Below are 27,389 nucleotides of genomic sequence, written 5' to 3'. Positions count from 1 at the left end.
TTGATTTGTCGTTTTTTAAAGGAAAAATAGGGATTTTAGAATGTCAAAATTTCAACGTTCTTTACTGTTTAAGTGAAGGCAACACTCTTATGATTGTTCTACAGGTCAGCTGAAGATTAGCAGAAACTCTGTAAGGTAGGTTCAATGTTCACTTACCTACTCAACTTTATCAGGGTTTATAAGGTGTGAATAATGCAATAATTAGGTACCTACCTATGTAGTTCTACAGACTTATATGGACTTGGAAATTCACTAGTCCAGGGTCCAACAGGAAATGTAAAACCAAAGCAAACTAAAATATTATTCCTCGTATCAATAATATTCAATAATAGGTACGCAGGTACTCAACTTTCATCAGGCATGTAGGTACCTAAAAGTGGGAGGCTATGACAGCTGTTGAAATGTTCAATGTAATGTTGCTTAACTATACAAGTCAGTTGGATAGAGTTGTGAAAACAGAGAGATGGAGCATCTAGAGTCAAACATTTGCTGCTCCAAAATCTAAGTAAGTCAGCTTTCTGAATCAGTTTCTTGTGGCCTATTCCACAAAACAAGTCACACACCATAGAAAATATTAACAACTGGTATAATGTATTTGATTTTCAGAAATGGCTCTCCAAATAGGATCCCGTGTGGAAGTCACAGGGAAGAATGTGTTGGGTACAGTTGCATACTTGGGCAACACGTCTTTTGCCGTTGGAAAATGGGTTGGACTTATCCTGGATGAACCTAAAGGAAAGAACAATGGATTGGTTGCTGGAAAACAGTACTTTGAGGTAATAATTTTCAAATCAAAAGATTTTCTCTCTTACACTACTTTTTGTCTAAGGGTAAAAGACATCTTATAAGATAACTGAGACCTATATTTTTTATTATTAAATTATCACTCATTTTGCAAAAGTTCAAGCTAATATTCCCGGCCGTTCGACTATGTTTGAACACACCTTAATGCAACTGGCTGTAACGGGAGCATGTCCTTTTTTTAGGTTTGATAAAGGGAACTGTAACAAATGTCTTATCGTCCCGGAATCGTAAAGAGGATAGGACAAGATAGAAGAAAGCCAGCCGTTGCGAGAACGAACCTTATCTGTTTAGGATAAAGTTCGCCCCGGGCGGGAATCGAACCCGCGACCTGACGCTTACAAGGCAGAAGTGGTACCCTCCAAGCTAAGGTGGCCTCCTGGTTTTGGTTTATCTTTTTGCTCAATTATCCTCACGAGGCTCATTTCGTCTTCAAATATTATAGGTCACTCAACCACGGTCCACGTTAAATGTTATTTAACCTCAGTGATCCCTTGAGAACCAAGGCACCCAGTGTGCTACATTAAGATTTGGTTAAAAATGCATCAACCAAGAAATTAGGATTAGAGTAAACATAAATAACCATAGGGTAATGTAGATGTATGACCATAACCAGTAACACCCCTCCATACTACCAGTATACTTTGAAGTACCTACACAATTAAGCCCTCATATTGCATCAGAAAGACTGACATTGTGCAATGACAAATCAAGTTGTTAAAATACTCCAAGCTGGCCTCCTGGTTTTGTTTTATCTTTTTGCTCAATTATCCTCACGAGGCTCATTTCGTCTTCAAATATTATAGGTCACTCATCCCAAATATCAACCACATTAAATGTTATTTAACCTCAGTGATCCCTTGAGAACCGAGGCACCCAGTGTGCTACCTGAAGATTTGGTTAAAAATGCATCAACCAAGAAAGTAGGATTAGAGTAAACATAAATAACCATAGGATAATGTAGATGTATGACCATAACCAGTAACACCCCTCCATACTACCAGTATATTTGCAGTACCTACACAATTAAGCCCTCATATTGCATCAGAAAGACTGACATTGTGCAATGACAAATCAAGTTGTTAAAATCTGTCTAATCCAATAAATAATACAGAGAAGGTATTAGAAACACGAACAGAATTTGTGTGCAAGTAAAATAACTATATCATATTTAATTGGAGAAATGAAAGGAAATACAGAGAATATTGAAAAAGCAAACCTTAAAATTAATGAAATAGTAAGTAAGGTGGAGAGTGTAAAGCAAGGGGTATGTCATACTCATTTAGATGGCATCAATATCTACATCATTAGTTCCATCTTCATCCTCATCTTTCTTTATAATCTTAGGCTTGATAGTTTCTGTCTGAAGAGTGACCCGGGCACGATCATTATATTCAATCTCCAAGTCATCAGTGTAAAGCAAGGGGTATGTCATACTCATTTAGATGGCATCAATATCTACATCATTAGTTCCATCTTCATCCTCATCTTTCTTTATAACCTTAGGCTTGATAGTTTCTGTCTGAAGAGTGACCCGGGCACGATCATTATATTCAATCTCCAAGTCATCATCAGACTCCTCTGAGTCACTGTCTTCCTCCTCAGCTTCACGCAACCATTTGATGAAAGGTTCAGCACGGGAACGAATCTCGGCACTCAGTTCTTTTGAAACATACTTCTTGGATGTTTTTTCAGCCCACTCCAATAAGACCTTTTCTTCAAGAATATCATAGTCATAGAACAGTTTCAAAATGCCAGGAACCATTGACAGCAACTTCTCCTTGTGAAGAGCAATCACCTGCTCAATACCATTCAAAAGATAACGTTGAGCCTTGATATCTTCATGAGTGAAACGCAGAACTGTGGACTGTTTGTCAAGCAGAATCAGTTGACACTGATTGATGAGAGTGGCAATCGTATTGATTTGTCTTCTGTAGAATCCAACACTCCTCCAAGTAAACTGGTTACTCCCAAAGCTAGTAGATTGAGCAGGTAAGCTCTTAATTATATTTAAAGTCTAGAAATGAATAATAATTGAGTGACTCAGAAAGAAGGGTAGGAAAAGTGGATCTTTGAGGATATGCAAAAATAAATTTCATACCCCTCCCACAAATAATACAAATCAGAAAAATATAAACTTACCTAATATGATTAAGACTTTTTTTATCCCTTCATGTACATTTATCCCATTTGATGGATGAATTGAAGATACCTTGGAGTCTCATTTCTTTCATACCAAACTAAAAACTAAAATTAAACCCTTTGTTCTTCATTGCATCAATTGAAAAAGGACTAGGAAGAGCACTGAAACACCTGTGTAAGTATTTGCAGGTAGATACAATATTGATAAAATTGATAGATTCTTTTTATAATTTTGTGGACATTGGGAGTTGGAACACAAGGTCCAAGTAGTTTCAAAATCTCTTGAGAAAACTCCCTTTAAGTATGTGTTGAACATGTCTACCAAGTGCCAACAAAATGGGACAAATCATCCAATATTTTTAGTAAAACAAACAGGCATGCAAACTAATGGGAAAATTTACTTTGAGCATATACTTACTCTGTTTGTTCAACAAGTGAAACGCAACAAGAGAATGCGGTGCTTCTTTGCTTGAATAGGAATTTTGTCTTCATCAGCAAACAGTAGTTCAGCCAGAATCAAAGGTGCTTTAGTTTTGACTTCCAAACGTTCAGCCTCAGACAACAGTTCTTTAGCATCAACATTGTTTTTCTCAAGGGCTGTTTTGACACAGGTGTAAAAGATGTCCATTCTCTCTTTTTCAGTTTTCTCCAGATCTTCAGAGATGGTAAGTCCTTTGACTCCTGAGCTTAAATCAAGAGCACGGGCTCTAACAGCTTCCTCACTAACATCTGCTAACCAACCACCATCATCATCATTAACTTCATCTGCTACTTTCTCTGGTGCTACCACAGTAGGATCACTCTCTTCATCAGATTTAGTCATGTCACCATTAGACTCTTGTTTTTTGCTGATACGCTTGGGACGTTTGCCTTCAGTTAGAGAGGAGCCTTGCACAGCAGGGTTCAAGTTGGGAGGATTCTTCAGAATGAAAGTATTCAGTTTATGATTGAACTGAAGCATGCCATGAAATCCACAAGCCTTGCACACTTGCTGAATTGTTCCTTTCTTGGCTGACACAACCAAGTCCGTTTCAGGATTATCACACTCCGGGCAGAGTACAAACTTCCTGATAAATCCATCAAGTAAGTCCTGAAGCTTGACAACATCATGAGAACCATTCACAATGAATCTGTCATTCTTATGATCCAGCTTGGTCTGGGCACCCAACTCACACCCAAAGTACTTGGTTGGGTAAGTTGGAGGACGTCCGATAGCTTTTGCCACATCTGCCATATTGACAATGACAGTTTTGATTCCATTACCTTTCCCCTCCACCTTAGCTATAAGCTTGGGCATCTTATAGCGGTAAAATGCATCGGTAACATTACGGTTTACATTGACAGTAGCCATAATGAAGACTGAGTGATCAAGATAATAATAAACAATAATATTTTGACTAGGATTTTTTAATGAAATATCATAGGTATATGAATAATTTTGTATTAACAAGGTCCAATCAGAGTCATCAATGCTTTTGTTTCTCTAAAAGGCTGTGATTTCCTGTGCCGATTACTCGAAAATTTTGATGTCCTATAACTTAGAAGATTATGTAGCTTCGATGAAATCATACACCTGGAGACAGATTCACTGAGTTGTGAGGAGCTGTGCGTTACCAAATAGTGACAGGAGACTTGATGTTCTTCTAAACTGAGAAACGTCATATAAAATGTGGTGTTCCCTATGGGTCGATTGTACACAACTGGATGAGAATGAGTCTCTCCACGAACTGTCCTCAACACTCGTAGCAGACTTCACTGATGCTGTGATAAAAAATTAATGTATTCCCAGTTTCGTTAGCGACCCACTTCGGTTTCGATTTTTTCTTACGGCTTTGTCCCTGAACAATGCGAAGCGATGCGATGGTTTGATTTCTCCCAATTTCTCACTCAATTCGTGAATGCTTTCTGGCTTTCTTCAATTTTGAGCAAATTGTACTGCACATAATGAACTTAACATTGCCAGCCTAGTTAGCTTAGTTGGTAGTGTGTCTGCCTTGTAAGCGCTAGGCCGTGGGTTCGATTCACGCCCGGGGCGGATTTTATTCTGATGGGATAATATTCATTCTCCTATCCTGTCTTCCTCCTCTCTTTGATTTCGGGACGATAAGACCATAGCAGTTACAGTTCCCTCTGTCAAACCTCTTCAAAAAAAAAATCAATATTTTTTTTATCTTAAATTAATAAGGATAAGGGTTTTTATTGTGTGTTACGCGTAAATGCTTGTTATAAATGTCGTTCCCCGCGTAATACACTACGCTAAATTTTATGACTTGACTTGGACTCGAACCACCAACCTCCAGATCAAGAGTCCACCGTGCTAACCACTACACCATTGAGGTTGGCTTGTTTGTTAAATATAAATTGTCACATGTTTATCACAGCCCCTGTTTCATTTCACATGGTGGTGGTTTGATATTAATTTGATAGTGATTCATCACCATTTCTTATCTTATCAATCAGTCAGATGCTTTGTGAGGCTTGTGGCATAGCATAACCGAGAGGTTGTGCAGATATCCACTCATATTTTCACCCTGGTGTATCTTTCAGTAGATGGAAAAGCCAAAATCTAAGTAAGTCAGCTTTCTGAATCAGTTTCTTGTGGCCTATTCCACAAAACAAGTCACACACCATAGAAAATATTAACAACCGGTATAATGTATTTGATTTTCAGAAATGGCCCTCCAAGCTGGCCTCCTGGTTTTGTTTTATCTTTTTGCTCAATTATCCTCACGAGGCTCATTTCGTCTTCAAATATTATAGGTCACTCCTCCCAAATATCAACCAAATTAAATATATGTTATTTAACCTCAGTGATCCCTTGAGAACTGAGGCACCCAGTGTGCTACATGAAGATTTGGTTAAAAATGCATCAACCAAGAAATGTTGGAAAATGGGTTGGACTTATCCTGGATGAACCTAAAGGAAAGAACAATGGATTGGTTGCTGGAAAACAGTACTTTGAGGTAATAACTTTCAAATCAAAAGATTTTTTCTCTTAATCCCAACACTACTTTTTGTCTAAGGGTAAAAGACATCTTATAAGATAACTGAGACCTATATTTTTTATTATTAAATTATCACTCATTTTGGACTAGTATGAATCAAAAGTTCAAGCCAATATTCTATTTTATTTCAGTGTAATGAGAACTGTGGACTGTTTGTCAAGCAGAATCAGTTGACACTGATTGATGAGAGTGGCAATCGTATTGATTTGTCTTCTGTAGAATCCAATACCCCTCCAAGTAAACTGGTTACTCCCAAAGCTAGTAGATTGAGCAGGTAAGCTCTTAATTATATTTAAAGTCTAGTAATTCGGCGTGAACGACCTTACCAAAGGTTAAAGCGCCTAACTGAAAAAAAAAAAGTCTAGAAATGAATAATAATTGACTGACTCAGAAAGAAGGGTAAGAAAAGTGGATCTTTGAGGATATGCAAAAATAAATTTCATATCCCTCCCACAAATAATACAAATCAGAAAAATATAAACTTACCTAATATGATTAAGACTTTTTTATCCCTTCATGTACACTTATTCCATTTGATGGATGAACTAAAGATACCTTTGAGTCTCATTTCTTTCATCCCAAACTAAAAACTAAAATTAAACCCTTTGTTCTTCATTGCATCAATTGAAAAAGGACTAGGAAAAGCACTGAAACACCTGTGTAAGTATTTGCAGGTAGATACAATATTGATATAATTGATAGATTCTTTTTATAATTTTGTGGACATTGGGAGTTGGGCCTCCAAGTAAACTGGTTACTCCCAAAGCTAGTAGATTGAGCAGGTAAGCTCTTAATTATATTTAAAGTCTAGTAATTCGGCGTGAACAACCTTACCAAAGGTTAAAGCACCTAACTGAAAAAAAAAGTCTAGAAATTAATAATAATTGAGTGACTCAGAAAGAAGGGCAAGAAAAGTGGATCTTTGAGGATATGCAAAAATAAATTTCATATCCCTCCCACAAATAATACATGTCAGAAAAATATAAACTTACCTAATATGATTAAGACTTTTTTTATCTCTTCATGTACACTTATCCCATTTGATGGATGAACTGAAGATACCTTGGAGTCTCATTTCTTTCATCCCAAACTAAAAACTAAAATTAAACCCTTTGTTCTATTCTTTCCTTTATTGCATCAATTGAAAAAGGACTAGGAAAAGCACTGAAACACCTGTGTAAGTATTGGCAGGTAGATACAATATTGATATAATCGATAGATTCTCTTTATAATTTTGTGGACATTGGGCAAGTCATCATCAGACTCCTCTGAGTCACTGTCTTCCTCCTCAGCTTCACGCAACCATTTGATGAAAGGTTCAGCACGGGAACGAATCTCGGCACTCAGTTCTTTTGAAACATACTTCTTGGATGTTTTTTCAGCCCACTCCAATAAGACCTTTTCTTCAAGAATATCATAGTCATAGAACAGTTTCAAAATGCCAGGAACCATTGACAGCAACTTTTCCTTGTGAAGAGCAATCACCTGCTCGATACCATTCAAAAGATAACGTTGAGCCTTGATATCTTCATGAGTGAAACGTGGACATTGGGGCATAAGGTCAAAATCTATTGAGAAAACTTCCTTTATGTGTTGAACATGTCTACCAAGTGCCATCAAAATGGGACAAATCATCCAATATTTTTAGTGAAACAAACAGGCATGCAAACTAATAGGAAAATTTACTTTGTTAGCATATGTATACTTACTTTGTTTGTTCAATGAGCAAATTTTTTTCTCCATCCAGCTCCCGTCAATCTCTAACCAGCAGCACAAGCTCAATCAAGAGCAATTCAACCAATAAGAGCCGAGAAGATGTGAGTTCATCAACTCCAAACATCCCAGGCAATTTACCCGATGCTCAAGTACCAGGGTCTCTAAGCAAGAGATCTTCCTTCATTGAGGTAACTTTTATCCAGCCACTTTTTCTCTTTCTTATTTGATTTGATATTCTGTTTTTCTTCTAATATTTTTGGCTTTTTATGAACCCTTTGCAGATCCCTAGCATGTGTTCCCCCAGTAAGAATTTGTTAAGCTCACATATTCTTTTGATTTAATTTCAATAATAAATTTTATATTTTAAAAATATTACAAAGAATTTGAATGAGTTCTCATGCCAACTCATCATTTTTTTTTTTTTTCTTTTTAGGAAAGCTTATCCAAAAGACTACCTCTTATTCATATAGGTAACCTATAGGTCACAGTAGGTACGTTCAACGAATGGTCAAATTTTTAGTGCCGATGAAGCCTGCCACTTACGCTGAGACCGTCTATCATCTATCAGACGGTTTGACAGACCTAGGTCTTGAGTTGTTTCCGCCACACACGTCAAGACGACAGACTGAGGTCTATCAGACGTTCTCAGGGTGCGTGGCGGGAATTAGATAGGAGTGACTATTATTTTACTCAGGTTATTTAATTTTAAGAATACGGATAAAATAGTAAATAAAAGACTTGTAATACTGTGATACCCACAAAGTTGTGAGAAAGCTCTCTGCTTTACCACAAAGATTCATGATTTAGATTTTAGAATTAATTACCTATCAGGAAGAATATTTTGACTGAAATATGACCTCCATAATGGTGGGAATCAGGCTTAAGGACAAGTTTCTATTCCGAGTGTCCACATCAAGGTACATAATCTCAAACTATAGGTGCCTGACTAATTTGTTCAATTTTTGCAGGTCCACTAGCAAACACAGTTGTCATATTGGGAGAACAGTCGCGAAAAAATATTAAAGAAGTTCTTCCCAAATTCTATTTCTTTATTTTCATCTTCATAGCCAGCCTAGGGTTCAATTCTCGCCCGGGGTGGATTTTATCCTAAACAGATAAGGTTTGTTCTCGGAACGGCTGACTCTCCTATCCTGTCTTCCTTCTCTCTTCGCTTTTGCGACGATAATACCTTAGCAGTTACCCGCCATCAAACCTCTTGAAAAAATGATCTTCGGAAATATTCTTTTTAGAATTTTTGTAATTGCCTTGAAAGGGGCGTAAAATCAATTATTTTTAAAAACCACTGACCCCAAATAAAATTGTCCCCAAATAAAATTGTTCCCATCGGCGGGCACAATTGAGTTTTAAAGTGTACGTCGTTTGTCTTGTACATTGTCCTAACTATTAGTTGATTTCTCCCCGGCTTCTTATGTCTTTGGTTCGCCAATTTCTCTGTGTTTTCCATAAGTGTTTCCCTCTGTGTATATGTCTTTGGTTCGCCAATTTCTCTGTGTTTTCCATAAGTGTTTCCCTCTGTGTATATGTCTTTAGTTCGCCAATTTCTCTGTGTTTTTCCATAAGTGTTTCCCCTCTGTGTATATCAACCTCTATGTTGCATGCAACTTTAATGTTTAATGTCTGTGTGTATAATTTTTTTAACATTTGTATCGGGCTAGTGAGATTTCGCACTTTCCGATTCGTAGATGCTTAACCCATCTTTTGAGGCTGTTTGCCCCTACACCTGAGCCTTACACTCGTTAGCGCCTTGACCACTACACCACCGAGGTAGGTAGCGCCTTGACCACTACACCACCGAGGTAGGTAGCGCCTTGACCACTACACCACCGAGGTAGGTAGCGCCTTGACCACTACACCACCGAGGTAGGTAGCGCCTTGACCACTACACCACCGAGGTAGGTAGCGCCTTGACCACTACACCACCGAGGTAGGTATTCCATACCTCGGCTGGGATTGAACCCACGCCCTCCTGTTTACCAGGCGAGCGCCTTGACCACTACACCACCGAGGTAGGTAGCGCCTTGACCACTACACCACCGAGGTAGGTAGCGCCTTGACCACTACACCACCGAGGTAGGTAGCGCCTTGACCACTACACCACCGAGGTAGGTAGCGCCTTGACCACTACACCACCGAGGTAGGTAGCGCCTTGACCACTACACCACCGAGGTAGGTAGCGCCTTGACCACTACACCACCGAGGTAGGTAGCGCCTTGACCACTACACCACCGAGGTAGGTAGCGCCTTGACCACTACACCACCGAGGTAGGTAGCGCCTTGACCACTACACCACCGAGGTAGGTAGCGCCTTGACCACTACACCACCGAGGTAGGTATTCCATACCTCGGCTGGGATTGAACCCACGCCCTCCTGTTTACCAGGCGAGCGCCTTGACCACTACACCACCGAGGTAGGTATTCCATACCTCGGCTGGGATTGAACCCACGCCCTCCTGTTTACCAGGCGAGCGCCTTGACCACTACACCACCGAGGCAGGTCACCTACCTCAGCAATCTGAACAAGGTCAAAGAAGAAAAGAACACAATAAGACCTGTTTAAATTGAAAAAAAAGTGAACTCTGGACCTCACTTTTAAAAAAGGTCTTTACGAGATTGATCCCAAAAATGGAGGAGTTGCAATCGGGAAAATATTATTAATAAACGGTCGATTCCTACGTAAAAAGTTGTGAAAAATACAAATCCGAGGTCAAAACTCCGAAAAAGTAACTTTAAAAGGTCGAAAATTCAATTTTTCATTGCCGTTCTAATGAAAAAGTTCAATGAGTTGTGACGTCAGATTTCACGTCAAAATGTGCAGAAACGCTTGCGCACAAACAAACAAAGCGGAAGTCATGAATTATGACGTCATCGCCTACGGGAGCGTATGCCATGACGTCAAAGTTCACGATTTACCGGTATTTTTTTAATCGATTTATCTCGGGATCTAGAAGTCGTAGAAGAGTAGAAGAAAAAGAAAAATTCCGTTGGTCCTCATTTTTCCTGCTCTATGACCCAAGTAAGCGCAACTGATCTATTGCTTCATCCGAGAGTGTAACTTAAACCGAGTTTGCCAGCCTAGTTAGCTTAGTTGGTAGTTCAACTTGTAGTATACGGCAGTTTTCATGTTCATGGCTACTTGGCTACATAGTCTTATGGGCCTGTTCACACGCGGCCTAGAAGGCCGCGGGTTCGATTCCCGCCCGGGGCGGATTTTATCCTGATGGGATAATTTTCGTTCTCGGAACGGCTGGCTTTCCCCTATCCTGTCTTCCTTCTTTTCTTCGATTTCGGGACGATAGGACCCTAGCCAGGTTACAGATCCCTCTGTCCAACCTCTAAAAAAAAGTGAGCTCCCAAATCACGATGTATTGTTATTCTCGTCAAGTGGCTACTTCCTTCTTTCTTCGATTTCGGGACGATAAGACCCTAGCAGTTACAGATCCCTCTGTCAAACCTCTTTTTAAAAAAAAGAAAAAAAAATTAGACAGTCAAATTGCTTCAGTCGAGAGAAAAACTTAAACGGAGTTTAAATTCACTTTGTGGCCCCCGGCCATTCATCCTCGCTTTCTGTTAGCTCTGCTCTTTACGTTTCTGCTGCTCTATTCCATATGCTTTTCATGTTCACTCTAAACTCCATTGCACTCTTTACGATTGTAAAGCACTTCATTCAAAATGTAACACTTGACAGTTGGCTACAGGAAACATAGTGATGAATGTAACTTGCATGCAAGTGTGCAGGGACAACTAGCTGACTTGCAACTTGCTCATGTAAGTTACTTGTGACGTGCAACTTGCACATGTTACTTGCAACTTGCACATGTAAGTTACTTGTGACGTGCAACTTGCACATGTGTGTTACTTGTGACGTGCAACTTGTACATCTAAGTTACTTGCGACTTGCAACTTGTACATGTAAGTTACTTGCGACTTGCAACTTGCACATGTAAGTTACTTGTGACGTTCAACTTGCACATGTAAGTTACTTGTGACGTGCAACTCGCACATGTAAGTTACTTGCGACAAGTTCCTTAGAGCTTTCCAAATGCATTCCTCACCTTGAAAAACTTTTGGCCTAAATACCTCCCAGAATTATCGGTATGTTTTCTCTAGCCATCTATATCACTGTATAAAACTTTAGCACACCCCATTAACCAACCAATAAAATCAATAACTATTATTACAATTACTATTACTTACTCGTAACTATTTTAACATTAACTTGATTACATACGTTGCTACTTTGAGTTTAGTTTGTTGGGTCTTTTTCTTTTTTCAATAGTTGATTTGGTATCGCTCTACGTGTTACTTGAAATCGTAGGACCAAAATTTCGAGTGTTCTTCAGCGAAAAGCCTCCTATCTCCCACTATTGGGCTTTACCCTTCATTTTTTTTGTAAGCTTGTGGGCCCTCGATCTTGTTTGTGAATCTTTGGTCCCTTTTGGCCATCCCCCCCCCGCTATGTTCTTAGTTGATCCATTACTTTTTACTTTCTATTTCATTTGTAAAATGCGTCTGAGCCTATATCGTTTCCATTAATTTTTCTGGGTGGCGTTCATGGTAGAATCATGATGGAAAAATCAAGGAAGAATATCCTGTACCTTTACCATAAACTAACGCCTGCAGAACGGTGCCCACACGACGAGGCATTCAAGGGAGGGATAGTAAATATACCTAAAGGTGATCTGAAGCACAAGAAAATATAGTGTAGCCACAGCCACAAATCTGCTTTTCTTTTTTTTTTCTTTTTTTTTTTATACGGCTTCATCTTGAATGCCTCGTTCTGCGGGGACCCTAAAGGTGTTTCTCTCGCAATGGTTTTTCACAAGTAACTTCTTACTTTCCTTATCCTATAAGAAAGAAAGTATAATGTATTCGCCGGAACTTTTTGCCTGGATGCCACTCGAATTTTCTCTCTCTGGGGGATTGAAACTGTGAGACGGCAGTTGTTAACCCATTTGTGCCCAAATATAATTTTTGGTAGATTTTTTTTTTGGGGAAAGTTAAAATCAGAAATATGTCATAACAAACTTACCACTGACCCCAAATAAAATTGTTCCCATTTGGGATCGGCGGGCACAAATGAGTTTTAAAGTGTAAGTCGTTTGCCTTGTACATTGTCCTAACTATTAGTTGATTTCTTCCCAGCTTCTTATGTTTTTAGTTCGCCAATTTCTCTGTGTTTTCCCATAAGTGTTTCCCTCTGTGTATATGTCTTTGGTTCGCCAATTTCTCTGTGTTTTCCCCATAAGTGTTTCCCTCTGTGTATATCAACCTCTATGTTGCATGCAACTTTAATGTTTAATGTCTGTGTGTATAATTTTTTTTAACATATGTATCGGGCTAGTGAGATTTCGCACTTTCCGATTCGTAGATGCTTAACCCATCTTTTGGGGCTGTTTGCCCCTACACCTAAGCCTCAGAGTGAGCTTTTAGTGTATGGAGTTAAGCTGAAGAGAACTTTCCGATAGTGTCCCATAATGAGAAAAATAACAGATAAGTGTCAGCTCCCATGGCGTAGTGGTCACTGCACTCGCTTTGCACGCGGGAGACCCGGGTTCGATTCCCGGCGGGGTCAAGAAATTTGTATCATGCAGATAATTGATTCCGTGACTGGCTGTTGCGGGGCCCACTCAGCCTCGTGAGGAAAATGAGTAGCTATGACATGTAAATGCGCATAGCGACCGGTGCCAGCATGGTAGGTAAACATTGGATAGAAACACTGACATACATAGTATTATGAAGTTAGTCACTATCAGATGAAACAGCTAGAGCAACAGAACATGAGACTGAGAGAAACACTGGTCAGGTGAGTGAAAGAAACACTGACATACATAGTATTATGAAGTTAGTCACTATCAGATGAAACAGCTAGAGCAACAGAACATGAGACTGAGAGAAACACTGGTCAGGTGAGTGAAAGAAACACTGACATACATAGTATTATGAAGTTAGTCACTATCAGATGAAACAGCTAGAGCAACAGAACATGAGACTGAGAGAAACACTGGTCAGGTGAGTGAAAGAAACACTGACATACATAGTATTATGAAGTTAGTCACTATCAGATGAAACAGCTAGAGCAACAGAACATGAGACTGAGAGAAACACTGGTCAGGTGAGTGAAAGAAACACTGACATACATAGTATTATGAAGTTAGTCACTATCAGATGAAACAGCTAGAGCAACAGAACATGAGACTGAGAGAAACACTGGTCAGGTGAGTGAAAGAAACACTGACATACATAGTATTATGAAGTTAGTCACTATCAGATGAAACAGCTAGAACATCAGACTGAGAGAAACACTGGTCAGGTGAGTGAAAGAAACACTGGCATACATAGTATTATGAAGTTAGTCACTATCAGATGAAACAGCTAGAACATCAGACTGAGAGAAACACTGGTCAGGTGAGTGAAAGAACTATATGATGAGATGAAAGCGGAGATACAAGACCTGAAAGAGAAATTGGACACCATGAAGAGTGAGTAGGTTTTGTATAGTTAAACCAAGCGGATTAACAATGACCTCACACTCTCACAGCGTAGGAACAATTTGATTTTCTTCTCAGACTGAGAGAAACACTGGTCAGGTGAGTGAAAGAAACACTGACATACATAGTATTATGAAGTTAGTCACTATCAGTTTCTTCTTGTTCTTTTTCAAGACGTTTGATAGAGGTAACTGTAACATTGGAGGTCTCGTCATATCGAAAGTGGACAGAGAAGGAGGACAGGAAACGACAAAGCCCAGCTGACGAACTTCAAGTTTAAGATGGCTAAATAAAATAAAAAACAACAATAATAATTTATTATTGTATTGTAATAATTTATTATTATTTTTTTCATCTTATTCTTCGCCTTTTCCCGCTTATGCGGGGTCGGCGTTTTAAGTCAGTCTACTGCAGTCCGCTCGGTTATGAACTTTGTTTCCATTCAGTCCTTTTTCTCTCAGGTCTTGATGTACACAATTCTTCCATCTCTTCTTGGGTCTTTTTTTTTTCATCTTCATTATTTAGGGTTTGATTAAGAGAGAAGTTTGGGTTTGCTGGTCCGCGGGTTCCTTGGCCCCGAACATATGAGTGTACTGTTTAAACCTTACCCCCTTTTCTTCTTTTCTTTTGTCTCCTTCTTCTTTAACTTTCTTCTCTGTCAGAACTTTTAATTTGTAGTTTGTTGATATTTTTCTTACTTTTTTTATAATTAAATTACAAACAAAATTACTTGTAACAATAAAGAGGTGCTCTATTAAACTGTTGGTTGAAATGGAACAACTTGTTCTAAGCTGACCGTCTAAATAAAGCACTACTTCCTTACTTACCTCGCCTTGGTTTTCCAGTCAAGTACCGTGAGAAGACGCGGGACCTGGACGAAATGAAGATTCAGCTGGATCAGTCGGCCGAGTTCAAGGCCAAAATCATGGAGTCGCAGGCCGCATCTTCATTATTTAGGGTTTGATTAAGAGAGAAGTTTGGGTTTGCTGGTCCGCGGGTTCCTTGGCCCCGAACATATGAGTGTACTGTTTAAACCTTACCCCCTTTTCTTCTTTTCTTTTGTCTCCTTCTTCTTTAACTTTCTTGTAATTTGTTTATATTTTTCTTACTTTTTATATAATTAAGTTACAAACAAAATTACTTATAACAATAAAGAGGTGCTCTATTAAACTGTTGGTTGAAATGGAACAACTTGTTCTAAGCTGACAGTCTAAATAAAGCACCACTTCCTTACTTACCTCGCCTTGGTTTTCCAGTCAAGTATCGTGAGAAGACGCGGGACCTGGACGAAATGAAGATTCAGCTGGATCAGTCGGCCGAGTTCAAGGCCAAAATCATGGAGTCACAGGCCGGCCTCAAGCGGGAACTGGAGAAACTAAAGCAGGAGAAACAGGAGGCCGTGGAGGCCAAGGAAGATACGGCCGACCTGGTGGAAACCCTGGAGATGATGACGCTCGATAAGGAGATGGCCGAGGAGAGGGTAAGCGAGAATAGAATACTGTTTCTGTTAACTGTAGACCTCCCTTAGATTCTTTTGCCTTAGCTGACACTTATCTATTGGTAGTAGAAAAGGTAAGACCAAAAATTAATAATATTTTCCCAATTGCAACTCCTCCATTATTTTTTTACTTCCAGGCGGAGACATTACAAGTAGAACTGGACCTCGCTAAGGAGAAGATAGAAGAGCTAACACTGGACATTGAACTAATGAAGGCCGACATAGAGAAGTCTTGTGACGGCGCCGGAGACGGCACAGAAGTCAGTCACTATCAGATCAAACAGCTAGAACAACAGAACATGAGACTGAGAGAAACACTGGTCAGGTGAGTGAAAGAAACACTGACATACATAGTATTATGAAGTTAGTCACTATCAGATGAAACAGCTAGAACAACAGAACATCAAACTGAGAGAAACACTGGTCAGGTGAGTGAAAGAAACACTGACATACATAGTATTATGAAGTTAGTCACTATCAGATGAAACAGCTAGAACAACAGAACATCAGACTGAGAGAAACACTGGTCAGGTGAGTGAAAGAAACACTGAAATACATAGTATTGTGAAGTCAGTCGCTATCAGATGAAACAGCTAGAACAACAGAACATGTGACTGAGAGAAACACTGGTCAGGTGAGTGAAAGAAACATCCAAATAAAATTAGGCGAAAAAAGCTATGTGTTCAGTGATCAAGTGAAAGCTATCAGATGAAACAGCTAGAACAACAGAACATGAGACTGAGAGAAACACTGGTCAGGTGAGTGAAAGAAACATCCAAATAAAATTAGGCGAAAAAAGCTATGTGTTCAGTGATCTAGTGAAAGCAGTCAAAGACTTTAAACAGGGATTAGACCAGCTTAATATGGCTGGGGGACTTCAAACAGGGAAAATATACCAGCCTGAAATTTCCCTCGCTGAAGAATTAGCAAAGGTTGAGTGCGAAGGGCATCCACTCGTAAAATTTTAGTCAAAACCAAATGTCAGCCCAAAAGCAATCACCCTAGAGCCGAGAGGCTGACGAAAAAAGTCGATTCTGTCTGAACCTGGGAAAAGGCGAAGAAGAAGACTAGTTTTTGGGTTGAATTGGGTCTATGGAAGGTTTTTTTCTGAGTTTTTTTCCCCCATTATCTGTTTGACTCTAGGTTGCGTGATCTATCAGCCCATGAGATATTTAATAATAATAAGTTTGACTCTAGGTTGCGTGATCTATCAGCCCATGAGATATTTAATAATAATAAGTTTGACTCTAGGTTGCGTGATCTATCAGCTCATGAGATATTTAATAATAATAAGTTTGACTCTAGGTTGTATGATCTATCAGCCCATGAGATATTTAATAATAAAAACAAGTTTGATTCTAGGTTGCGTGATTTATCAGCCCATGAGATATTTAATAATAAAAATAAGTTTGACTCTAGGTTGCGTGATCTATCAGCGCATGAGATATTTAATAATAATAAGTTTGACTCTAGGTTGCGTGATTTATCAGCCCATGAGATATTTAATAATAAAAATAAGTTTGACTCTAGGTTGCGTGATCTATCAGCCCATGAGAAAATTGTATTTATCTGTTATGAATTGTATCTTTTCTCAATAAAGGCTATTTTATTTATTTTATTTTATTTATTTATTATTTATTAATAAGTTTGACTCTAGGTTGCGTGATCTATCAGCCCATGAGATATTTAATAATAATAAGTTTGACTCTAGGTTGCGTGATCTATCAGCCCATGAGAAACACGAGATGAGTAAACTACAGAAGGACATCGAGGAGAAAAAACAGGAGAATGCAGAACTGATCAAATCTCAGGAGAAATTGAAACAGAGAGTGACAGAACTGGAAGCGGACTGCGCGGATCTCCATGAACAGGTGAGTGGGGAGGTCGTGGGTTCGTGTCCCTGGAGTGGATTTTTTTTCCTTTGGAGTTTTGAGAGGTCGGCCTTTGAGTGTTGGGAGGGGGCACGGTTAGCCCAGTGGTAACGCGCTTGCTTGCCATGCAGAAGGTTCCGGGTTCGATGCCCACCATCGACAAAAAATTATTCGTTTTTCTAATACAAATATTTCAACGGGTTACTTTCTGGTGTTCTCAGCACCTATATGGAAAATAGTCTGTCTCTTCTCACCCATCTCAGTAGAGGCATACTACGGGCTGGGAATGCTATGACACCAAGTACATGAGTCTAATGTAGCAGTTATTTCATTGCTAAGAAATATCGGCAGTGAAATATCTTGAAAAAAAAAAGTATTAAAGTCCTCTGAATTTAAAAAAAGTGATTTTCAGCCCATGGTCTTGTACGTAATGTAGTTTATATTTCTTAGCAACCTCCGTGGCCGAGTGGGTATCACACTAGGTGATTTTCAGCCCATGGTCTTGTACGTAATGTAGTTTATATTTCTTAGCAACCTCCGTGGCCGAGTGGGTATCACACTAAGTGATTTTCAGCCCATGGTCTTGTACGTAATGTAGTTTATATTTCTTAGCAACCTCCGTGGCCGAGTGGGTATCACACTATACTTCATCAGTATCACTGTACCCAAATGAGCTCCTTATCTTACGTAATAAAGTTAAGCCGGCCTCTCACTATCAGATATACCTGCTCATCAGGTATCAGGCAGACCTGATAGTGTGTATGCTCGTCAGGTAGACCTAACAGGCGTACCTCTCAGGTCTACCTGATAGTGATTTTCCGGCCTTACAGAATCAACTTTGGTCTTACGTCAGGCAGACCTGATAGTGTGTATGTTCGTCAGGTAGACCTAACAGGCGTACCTCTCAGGTCTACCTGATAGTGATTTTCCGGCCTTACAGAATCAACTTTGGTCTTACGTTCTTGGGGCCAAGGTTTTTTCGGCTCTGTGCTTGGAGTTCGGGGTGCACTCAGCCTCGCGAAGACAATTGAGTTGCTACTTTAATCGAGTAGCGACCAGTGGCGGCATTACCAGAGTAAAAAGAAAAATTATAGATATGTCAGGAATAGTACAGGAGGCTCTTAGTAATGCTGTGATATCCACAAAAATTGTGAAGAAGCTCTCAGCTTCACCACAAATAAATCGAGAAGAGATAGTTTATATTTCTTTTTACATCATTTTCTAAATAAATAACCTAATCTTTTTCTTTCTTTTCTGTCATATTACAATAAAAATGACTGATCACTTTAACCTGCGCATTTCTCTCCTAGGTGGATGCAGCTCTAGGAGCGGAGGAAATGGTGCAGCAACTGTCCGTGCAGAAGTTAGAACTCGAGGATTTGGTGAGCAAGCAAGCCGAGGAGATAGTGGATCTGGAAGCGTTGCAAGTCGTCAGCGATCAGCTACAGGAAGATGCCAAGGAGATTGAGATCGAACTGAAAGAAGAAGTGGAAATGGCCCGGAGTGCCACCAGAGAGGTGAGGACAAATACATTCAAATATCAATGGAATAAGTTTTTGTTAACTTATTGTGGTACGTCGTACACACTTGGTACCTGAAACAATTAATCAGATTTCGGGTGCCCATTGGTTGATCGTGGGTGCAAAAGGTTGTATGAAATTACTCATTTTAGCAGTTACAGTTCCCTCTGTCAAACCTCTTTAAAAAAATCGCCATAATTTGTGAACAGCTCATTTGATTTTGATTAAAATTTGGCTAGTATATTTAATACCTAAAGAACATTTTGCTCATTGAATTTTGGGCTCGATCGGGCCTTTACCTCAACCAAGAATGAATTCTTTAATAGATCAGTTGCGCTTACTTGGGTGATGTTTCAAAGTCATAGAGCAGGAAAAATAAGGACCAACGGAATTTTTCTTTTTCTTCAAGGATTTTTCCATCTTTTTTCCACTTGTTTATTCCATCGTAACTTTGAAACAAATTGTCCAATTTTGGTTATGATGAAATTTGGCAAAAAAGTTCAACAAACGAAAGAAGTTTGCTCATTGATTGGTTCTATTGTATCTTTTTTTATGGAATCATTTGTTTTGTCATTACTTCTGAATAGTTTGTCCGCTTTTGGAGCAAACATGTTTAACACCAGAAAGTATCCTGCGCCTGTGGATAGTATAACACATGCAGATCTAATCCGAAGCCATCAGGCTGAACAGTTTGTGTGTCGCTCCAAGCTGTCCTTCCATTTGTTTCAACTACAGGTACGGTTTTCACCTCCTAAGAAATAATTGAGCGAACGAAATAAATTTCATGTTTTTTAATTTAGAATTTTTCCGTCTTTTTTCCACTTGTTTATTCCATCGTAACTTTGAAACAAATTGTCCAATTTTGGTAATGATGAAATTTGGCAAAAAAGTTATCTTTTTTATGGAATCATTTGTTTTGTCATTACTTCTGAATAGTTTGTCCGCTTTTGGAGCAAACATGTTTAACACCAGAAAGTATCCTGTTAAATTATTTGCAATCGAAATACGAGTGCATTTTTTTTTTTCTTTTTTTAGTCGTAGGTATCGAACTTGTAACCTTGTACATGGAAAGCAAGCGCGTTAACACAGAACTAACCGTGGCCCCTTTCTGCTTTCCCCCCAGGCAATACTCCGTCAGTACGCGAGTAGTTTTAACCTGTGCACACCCGAGGTCCTACTGAAAGCAGGACAGTCGTATCCTGAGATGGCAGCCAATGATTGGACTCTGGACGGATTTATTGAGATGCTCAAGACAGATCAGGTAAATAATCGGATAGATTATTATTATTATTTTTTTTTTTAAGCGAGGTAGAAGAGGAATAATTATTGAGCATACAAACTTTCTCATTTCAGGTTATCCGTGAGAAAGAAGCAGCACTGGAATCCCTGGCTGACCGGGAATTGACCATCGTGAAGTTCCGGGAATTGGTGCAGACCATATTTGGTTTTTTCACAACTCTTAACGTAGGAATCAACCTTTTATTAATAATATTTTCCCAATTGCAACTCCTCCATTCTCAGATGGAGACCTTTACGATGGAGTTCACTGAACCACGACAACCCCGTCTGAACACGGGAAAAGGCGAGTTAGAAGAGGAATAATATTATTAAGCATACAAACTTTCTCTCTTTCAGGTTATCCGTGAGAAAGAAGCAGCACTGGAATCCCTGGCTGACCGGGAATTGACCATCGTGAAGTTCCGGGAATTGGTGCAGAAACTACAAGACCAGTGTCAGGATCTACAGCATCAACTACACAAGGAAACATCCAACCAGGCTGCTATCAAGACGGCCATACCTGAGATGTTAGATTATAAGGTAAGCTTTATCAGCCAGCCTAGTTAGCTTAGTTGGTAGTGCGTCTGCCTTGTAAGCGCTAGGCCGCGGGTTCGATTCCCGCCCGGGGCGGATAGAAACATCCAACCAGGCTGCTATCAAGACGGCCATACCTGAGATGTTGGATTATAAGGTAAGCTTTATCAGTCTAGTTAGCTTGGAGGGTCGCGGGTTCGATTCCCGCCCGGAGCGAACTTTAACCTGAAGGATAAGGTTTGTTCTCGGAACGGCTGGCTTTCTCCTATCCTGTCTTACTTCTCTATTCGGGGTGATAAGACCTCCGTTGTTACAGTTCCTTCTATTAAACCTAAAAAAAGCAAGCACCCACCTCCGTAGTGTGGTTAGCGCGTAGACTTCGGATTCGGAAGTTGATGGTTCGAGTCCAAGTCATAAACAAGTAAAGTTAATTTTGTGGGGTGTTGTATTATTAATTGGGGAACAGCCAGCCTAGTTAGTTAGCTTGGAGGGTAGCGCGTCTGCCTTCTAAGCCCTAGGTCGTGGGTTTGATTCCCACCCAAGGCGAACTTCATCCAAAATAGATGAGGTTTGCTTTTGGAACGGCTGACTTTCTTCTATCCTGTCCTCCTTCTCTCTTTGATTTTTTCAGAACCATAAGACCTCCGTTGTTACAATTCCCTCTATGAAACCTTTTCAAAAAACCCTTTTTTGCTCTATATTTTTTTTTTTTTTTTTTTTTTTTTTTTTTTTGTCCAAAGAACTCCGTTGTTACAGTTCCTTCTATCAAACCTAAAAACAAGCTGGGTCCGTCCCTCCGGGAATTTTTTAGTCCCTAGTTTATTCGATCGTGATTAGAGAAAATCAGTACCTATGTACCTACCTAATTTGTTTAATATTCAGTTTATTATTATTAGGACTTCCGGTGTCGTAAAATGTCAGCCCAGTAAAATGTTCCGAAACGGACACGGGAAGCTAAGCTAAGCCCAAAGCAATCACCCTAGTTAGAGCAGACTGAGAGGCTGACGAAAAACGCCGACCCCGTCTGTACACGGGGAAAGGCGAAGAAAAAGAAGAAGATTGTACTTCCTCAGTCAGTATCACTGTAGGTACCCAAATGAGTTCCTTATCTTACGTAATAAAGTTAAGCCGGCCTCTCACTATCAGATATACCTGATAGTGTGTATGCTCATCAGGTATCAGGCAGACCTGATAGTGTGTGTGCTCGTCAGGTAGACCTAACAGGCGTACCTCTCAGGTCTACCTGATAGTGATTTTCCGGCCTTACAGAATCAACTTTGGTCTTACGTTCTTATGATCTTGAAAAAAAAAAAACAATAAGAAGGAGGAATTTCAATTGTGTTAAGCAAATCAGTGGTTGGGTGGAAGAGCTCATCACGTAAGTGAGAACCTGCCACTTAAAATAAAGCCATAAAAAAATAAAATGCTTGTCACAAAGGTCGTTCCCCGCTTAATATACTACGCTAAATTATATGACCTGACTTGGGCTCGAACCACCATCCTCCAAATTTAAAATCCACCGTGCTAAACACTGCACCACTGAGGTTGGTAAAAAAAAAAATAAAAAATAAAAATAAAAAAATCCTCCCATACTTCTTTATCCACAGTTGGACGAGAAGGTATCAACGGAAAACATAGAGAAGTGTGTCACCTATTTCAACACGTTCTATCCGGTGCTGTTTCCCGACACCAAGTTCTCTCATGTGGGTCATTTGCTCATGGACTACGTGAAGATACTGTCCACCGCTTCCGATTGCTTGCAAACCGATTCCAAGATTATACAAGCGCTCATTCAGGTAAGTGTTCTATGTAGGATGTGGGAAAAAAAAATGTTTTCAAATGTGGGGAACTTTGCCATTAAGTCATTCTGTAAGAAAAAAAAAATAGACATATAAACATATCCCATTACTTGGACTGTCATATTAACTTTTAATTCTAAGGAGAAGGAAGGTTTAAAAATCCATAAGGCGATAAAAACGAGTTGTATCCAAATAAGTAGACATCCAAGAACCAAATCAGGCTCCCAGATAATGCTTTCCTTTCCTGGAAAAATTAAACGTGATTTTTTAAAGCTTTTTTACAACTTTTGTGGATATCACAGCATTACTAAGTGCCTCCTTTGCAATCAATTTCCATATTTCAGTAATATTTTTACACTGGTAATGAAAGTTCTCCTATTTACTTACCATTTTATCTCATTTTACCAATTATTTATTGTTTCACTACCTATTCGACAATGATGCAGTGCGAGTGCTACTCCTTATTCCTTCACTCCTATGGAAGAGTGAAATACTCCTTAGTCAGATTAAGGAGAAGTTTCATTAGCACAACTCATGCATTGATGATAACACTATGAAATGTTTCACTATTCCAGGAGACAATGATGCAGTGCGAGTACTACTCCTTATTCCTTCACTCCTAATGAAAGTTCTCCTATTTACTTACCATTTTATCTCATTTTACCAATTATTTATTGTTTCACTACCTATTCGACAATGATGCAGTGCGAGTGCTACTCCTTATTCCTTCACTCCTATGGAAGAGTGAAATACTCCTTAGTCAGATTAAGGAGAAGTTTCATTAGCACAACTCATACATTGATGATAACACTATGAAATGTTTCACTATTCCAGGAGACAATGATGCCGTGCGAGTGCTACTCCTTATTCCTTCACTCCTATGGAAGAGTGAAATACTCCTTAGTCAGATTAAGGAGAAGTTTCATTAGCACAACTCATGCATTGATGATAACACTATGAAATGTTTCACTATTCCAGGAGACAATGATGCCGTGCGAGTGCTACTCCTTATTCCTTCACTCCTATGGCAATGAAAGTTCTCCTATTTACTTACCATTTTATCTCATTTTACCAATTATTTATTGTTTCAGGAGACAATGATGCAGTGCGAGTACTACTCCTTATTCCTTCACTCCTATGGAAGAGTGAAATACTCCTTAGTCAGATTAAGGAGAAGTTTCATTAGCACAACTCATACATTGATGATAACACTATGAAATGTTTCACTATTCCAGGAGACAATGATGCAGTGCGAGTGCTACTCCTTATTCCTTCACTCCTATGGATGAGTGAAATACTCCTTAGTCAGATTAAGGAGAAGTTTCATTAGCACAACTCTTACATTGATGATAACACTATGAAATGTTTCACTATTCCAGCAGACAATGATGCAGTGCGAGTACTACTCCTTATTCCTTCACTCCTATGGAAGAGTGAAATACTCCTTAGTCAGATTAAGGAAAAGTTTCATTAGCACAACTCATGCATTGATGATAACACTATGAAATGTTTCACTATTCCAGGAGACAATGATGCAGTGCGAGTGCTACTCCTTATTCCTTCACTCCTATGGAAGAGTGAAATACTCCTTAGTCAGATTAAGGAGAAGTTCCCGCCTGTGGATAGCATAACACATGCAGATCTCATCAGAAGCCATCAGGCTGAACAGTTTGTGTGTCGCTCCAAGCTGTCCTTCCATTTGTTTCAACTACAGGTACGGTTTTCACCTCCTAAGAAATAATTGAGCGAACGAAATAAATTTCATGTTTTTTAATTTAGAATTTTTCCGTCTTTTTTCCACTTGTTTATTCCATCGTAACTTTGAAACAAATTGTCCAATTTTGGTTATGATGAAATTTGGCAAAAAAGTTCAACAAACGAAAGAAGTTTGCTCATTGATTGGTTCTATTGTATCTTTTTTTATGGAATCATTTGTTTTGTCATTACTTCTGAATAGTTTGTCCGCTTTTGGAGCAAACATGTTTAACACCAGAAAGTATCCTGTTAAATTATTTGCAATCGAAATACGAGTGCATTTTTTTTTTTCTTTTTTTAGTCGTAGGTATCGAACTTGTAACCTTGTACATGGAAAGCAAGCGCGTTAACACAGAACTAACCGTGGCCCCTTTCTGCTTTTCCCCCAGGCAATACTCCGTCAGTACGCGAGTAGTTTTAACCTGTGCACACCCGAGGTCCTACTGAAAGCAGGTCAGTCGTATCCTGAGATGGCAGCCAATGATTGGACTCTGGACGGATTTATTGAGATGCTCAAGACAGATCAGGTAAATAATCGGATAGAATTTTTTTAGGACTTCCGGTGTCGTAAAATGTCAGCCCAGTAAAATGTTCCGCAACGGACACGGGAAGCTAAGCCCAAAGCAATCACCCTAGCTAGAGCTGATTGAGAGGCTGACGAAAAACGCCGACCCCGTCTGTACACGGGAAAAGGCGAAGAAAAAGAAGAAGATTGTACTTCATCAGTATCACTGTACCCAAATGAGCTCCTTATCTTACGTAATAAAGTTAAGCCGGCCTCTCACTATCAGATATACCTGCTCATCAGGTATCAGGCAGACCTGATAGTGTGTATGCTCGTCAGGTAGACCTAACAGGCGTACCTCTCAGGTCTACCTGATAGTGATTTTCCGGCCTTACAGAATCAACTTTGGTCTTACGTTCTTATGATCTTGAAAAAAAAATAACAATAAGAAGGAGGAATTTCAATTGTGTTAAGCAAATCAGTGGTTGGGTGGAAGAGCTCACGTAAGTGAGAACCCTGCCACTTAAAATAAAGCCATAAAAAAAATAAAATAAATGCTTGTCACAAATGTCGTTCCCCGCTTAATATACTACGCTAAATTTTATGACCTGACTTGGGCTCGAACCACCAACCTCCAAATTCAAAGTCCACTGTGCTGTGCTAACCACTGCACCACTGAGGTTGGTAAAAAAAAAAAAAAAAAAAATCCTCAACCATACTTCATACTCCTTCTCCACAGTTGGACGAGAAGGATCAACGGAAAACATAGAGAAGTGTGTCACCTATTTCAACACGTTCTATCCGGTGCTGTTTCCCGGACACCCAAGTTTCTCCTCATGTGGGTCATTGCTCATGGACTACGTGAAGATACTGTCCACCGCGTGCGATTGCTTGCAAACCGATTCCAAGATTATACAAGCGCTCATTCAGGTAAGTGTTCTATGTAGGATGTGGGTAGTTCGATTTTTACATACTTCTTTTAGTAGTTTTATAGTATTTTTCCAATAGGGTATTGTAAGTATGTTATTCCTTGTATAGTAACATAAGTGAAACAGCTTGATTATAAGCTGCGAAACCAGTGAAACGTTCTGACATAGCGTTATAAAACGGCAGTGAAACAGTTATCCTACAGTTTTTTTTTTTTTTTTTTTTTTTTTTTTTTTGCTATAGCGGTAATGAGAACGGAATGTATTGAATGTAAGCCAAAACCAAAATGTCAGATTAAAAGCAATCCACCCTGAGGCTGACGAAAAACGCCGCCCTGTCTGAAACACGGGAAAGGTGAAGAGAAATTGATTTTTTCTTTTAATTTTATTGAAATTAAGAAATCAAGCGTGCCCGGAGGGCGCGCGCGAACGTCAAGAGTTCGAAGCGCCGCCCGGCCTATATTAACACGAAACAGAGTTCATCGTTTTTCCAGTATTTTCACCCCAACCTTTCCCCATAAAATATGTACAGTCAATGGCACCCTCTGCTGAGGCCTGATCAATCTTATTTAGAAACTATTAAGAAATAAAAAACTCTTACTTTAAGTTTTACAAAATTAATATATTTTATCGATACGCGTATTTCGGTCTTATTATAAACTTATTTAGAGGGTGGAGGTATTTTAGAGAGAATAAGAAAAATGAGGTGAAGAAACATGAATATTCTGTTTTTCAGCAGAACACAGAGGAAAAAGGTTACATGGCCTTGCGACTCAACATCTAACCACTGTCACGGAAGTTATGCTACAGCATTTTGAAACAAGTAGCCGTGCGTGTGTCTAGCTTCACAGAAATTCCGGACATCGGGGTATCGGAAGATGTTCTGGCGAGTCTGGCACAGTCTGTAGTCCTGGCAATAGTCTCACCAAAGGTCATACGCGGGGTCTCCAAAGGCGGAACTGGCGCATTCTACCTTTTGGGTGATGTTTTATATTTTTTTTTTTTTTCAATTGTATTTATTTATATTTTATTATTATTATTATTATTTTAGGAAGTTGGCGTGAGTTAAAAAAACAGAGGGTCAATTTAATGAATAGAGCGCGAACTGCTTAACTACTTGACGTCTTATCGTCCAAATCGAAGAGAAAGAAGGACAGGATAGGAGACAAGCCAGCGTTCCGAAAATTAACCTTTATCGTTTTAGATACAGGCCCGTCCCCGGGCGGGAAATCGAACCCGCGACCTACGCCTTACCAAAGGTAGCTGGCTGGCTGAGTACGAGGTTGGTTCCCAACTGGGAAAGAAAACGTATTAGTTGGTTCCGGTTGGAAAAAGGTTTGTATGAAGTTGTGTTCCCGATACCTGCCCCTGATCAGCGAAAGTTATAATACAGTAATTAAATGATTTTTTGTGTCCGGTCATTCCTACGCTACAATTTGTTGATCAGCAAGTTATTGAAAGATGAACTTCAGAGTGGCGGCATGTACCCAAAAGCGGGTTGTACCAATGTGCTATAAAACTACTCGGCGT

General features: G+C 39.4%; 2 protein-coding genes across 2 annotated transcripts in view; one reads left to right on the top strand and one right to left on the bottom strand.

Moving 5' to 3' along the window:
* The window catches only part of LOC103518524 (dynactin subunit 1), a gene marked incomplete at its 3' end in the record, with an annotated part of 33,092 nt that continues 5,703 nt past the window's right edge, over window positions 1–27,389 (top strand). The window contains exons 1-10 of the mRNA XM_026830288.1: window positions 1–135; window positions 607–776; window positions 6,080–6,222; window positions 7,696–7,889; window positions 14,096–14,164; window positions 15,430–15,653; window positions 15,809–15,996; window positions 17,383–17,542; window positions 18,853–19,059; window positions 20,698–20,880. Of these exons, the coding sequence (XP_026686089.1) occupies window positions 609–776; window positions 6,080–6,222; window positions 7,696–7,889; window positions 14,096–14,164; window positions 15,430–15,653; window positions 15,809–15,996; window positions 17,383–17,542; window positions 18,853–19,059; window positions 20,698–20,880 (1,536 nt within the window). The remainder of the gene's footprint in view (window positions 136–606; window positions 777–6,079; window positions 6,223–7,695; window positions 7,890–14,095; window positions 14,165–15,429; window positions 15,654–15,808; window positions 15,997–17,382; window positions 17,543–18,852; window positions 19,060–20,697; window positions 20,881–27,389) is intronic.
* Window positions 1,942–4,729, bottom strand: LOC103518523 (eukaryotic translation initiation factor 5). Its single transcript, XM_026830287.1, has 3 exons — window positions 3,376–4,729; window positions 2,232–2,661; window positions 1,942–2,072 (listed from the first exon to the last, which is right to left on the bottom strand). The coding sequence occupies exons 1-2, from the start codon at window positions 4,292–4,294 to the stop codon at window positions 2,243–2,245; spliced, it is 1,338 nt and encodes a 445-aa protein (XP_026686088.1). The 5' UTR covers window positions 4,295–4,729; the 3' UTR covers window positions 1,942–2,072; window positions 2,232–2,242.

Source organism: Diaphorina citri, unplaced genomic scaffold (assembly GCF_000475195.1).
Source record: "Diaphorina citri unplaced genomic scaffold, Diaci psyllid genome assembly version 1.1 scaffold2227, whole genome shotgun sequence".
Taxonomy (NCBI): domain Eukaryota; kingdom Metazoa; phylum Arthropoda; class Insecta; order Hemiptera; family Psyllidae; genus Diaphorina; species Diaphorina citri.
This window is presented reverse-complemented; position numbering and strand designations above follow the sequence as displayed.

Excerpts from the sequence above, each read along its gene's own strand:
- LOC103518523 (XM_026830287.1), bottom strand. The coding sequence starts at position 4,294 with ATGGCTACTGTCAATGTAAACCGTAATGTTACCGATGCATTTTACCGC. Across the intron at positions 2,662-3,375 it reads TCTCTTGTTGCGTTTCACTT|TTCTGCGTTTCACTCATGAA; the intron begins GTTGAACAAACA and ends AACAGTCCACAG.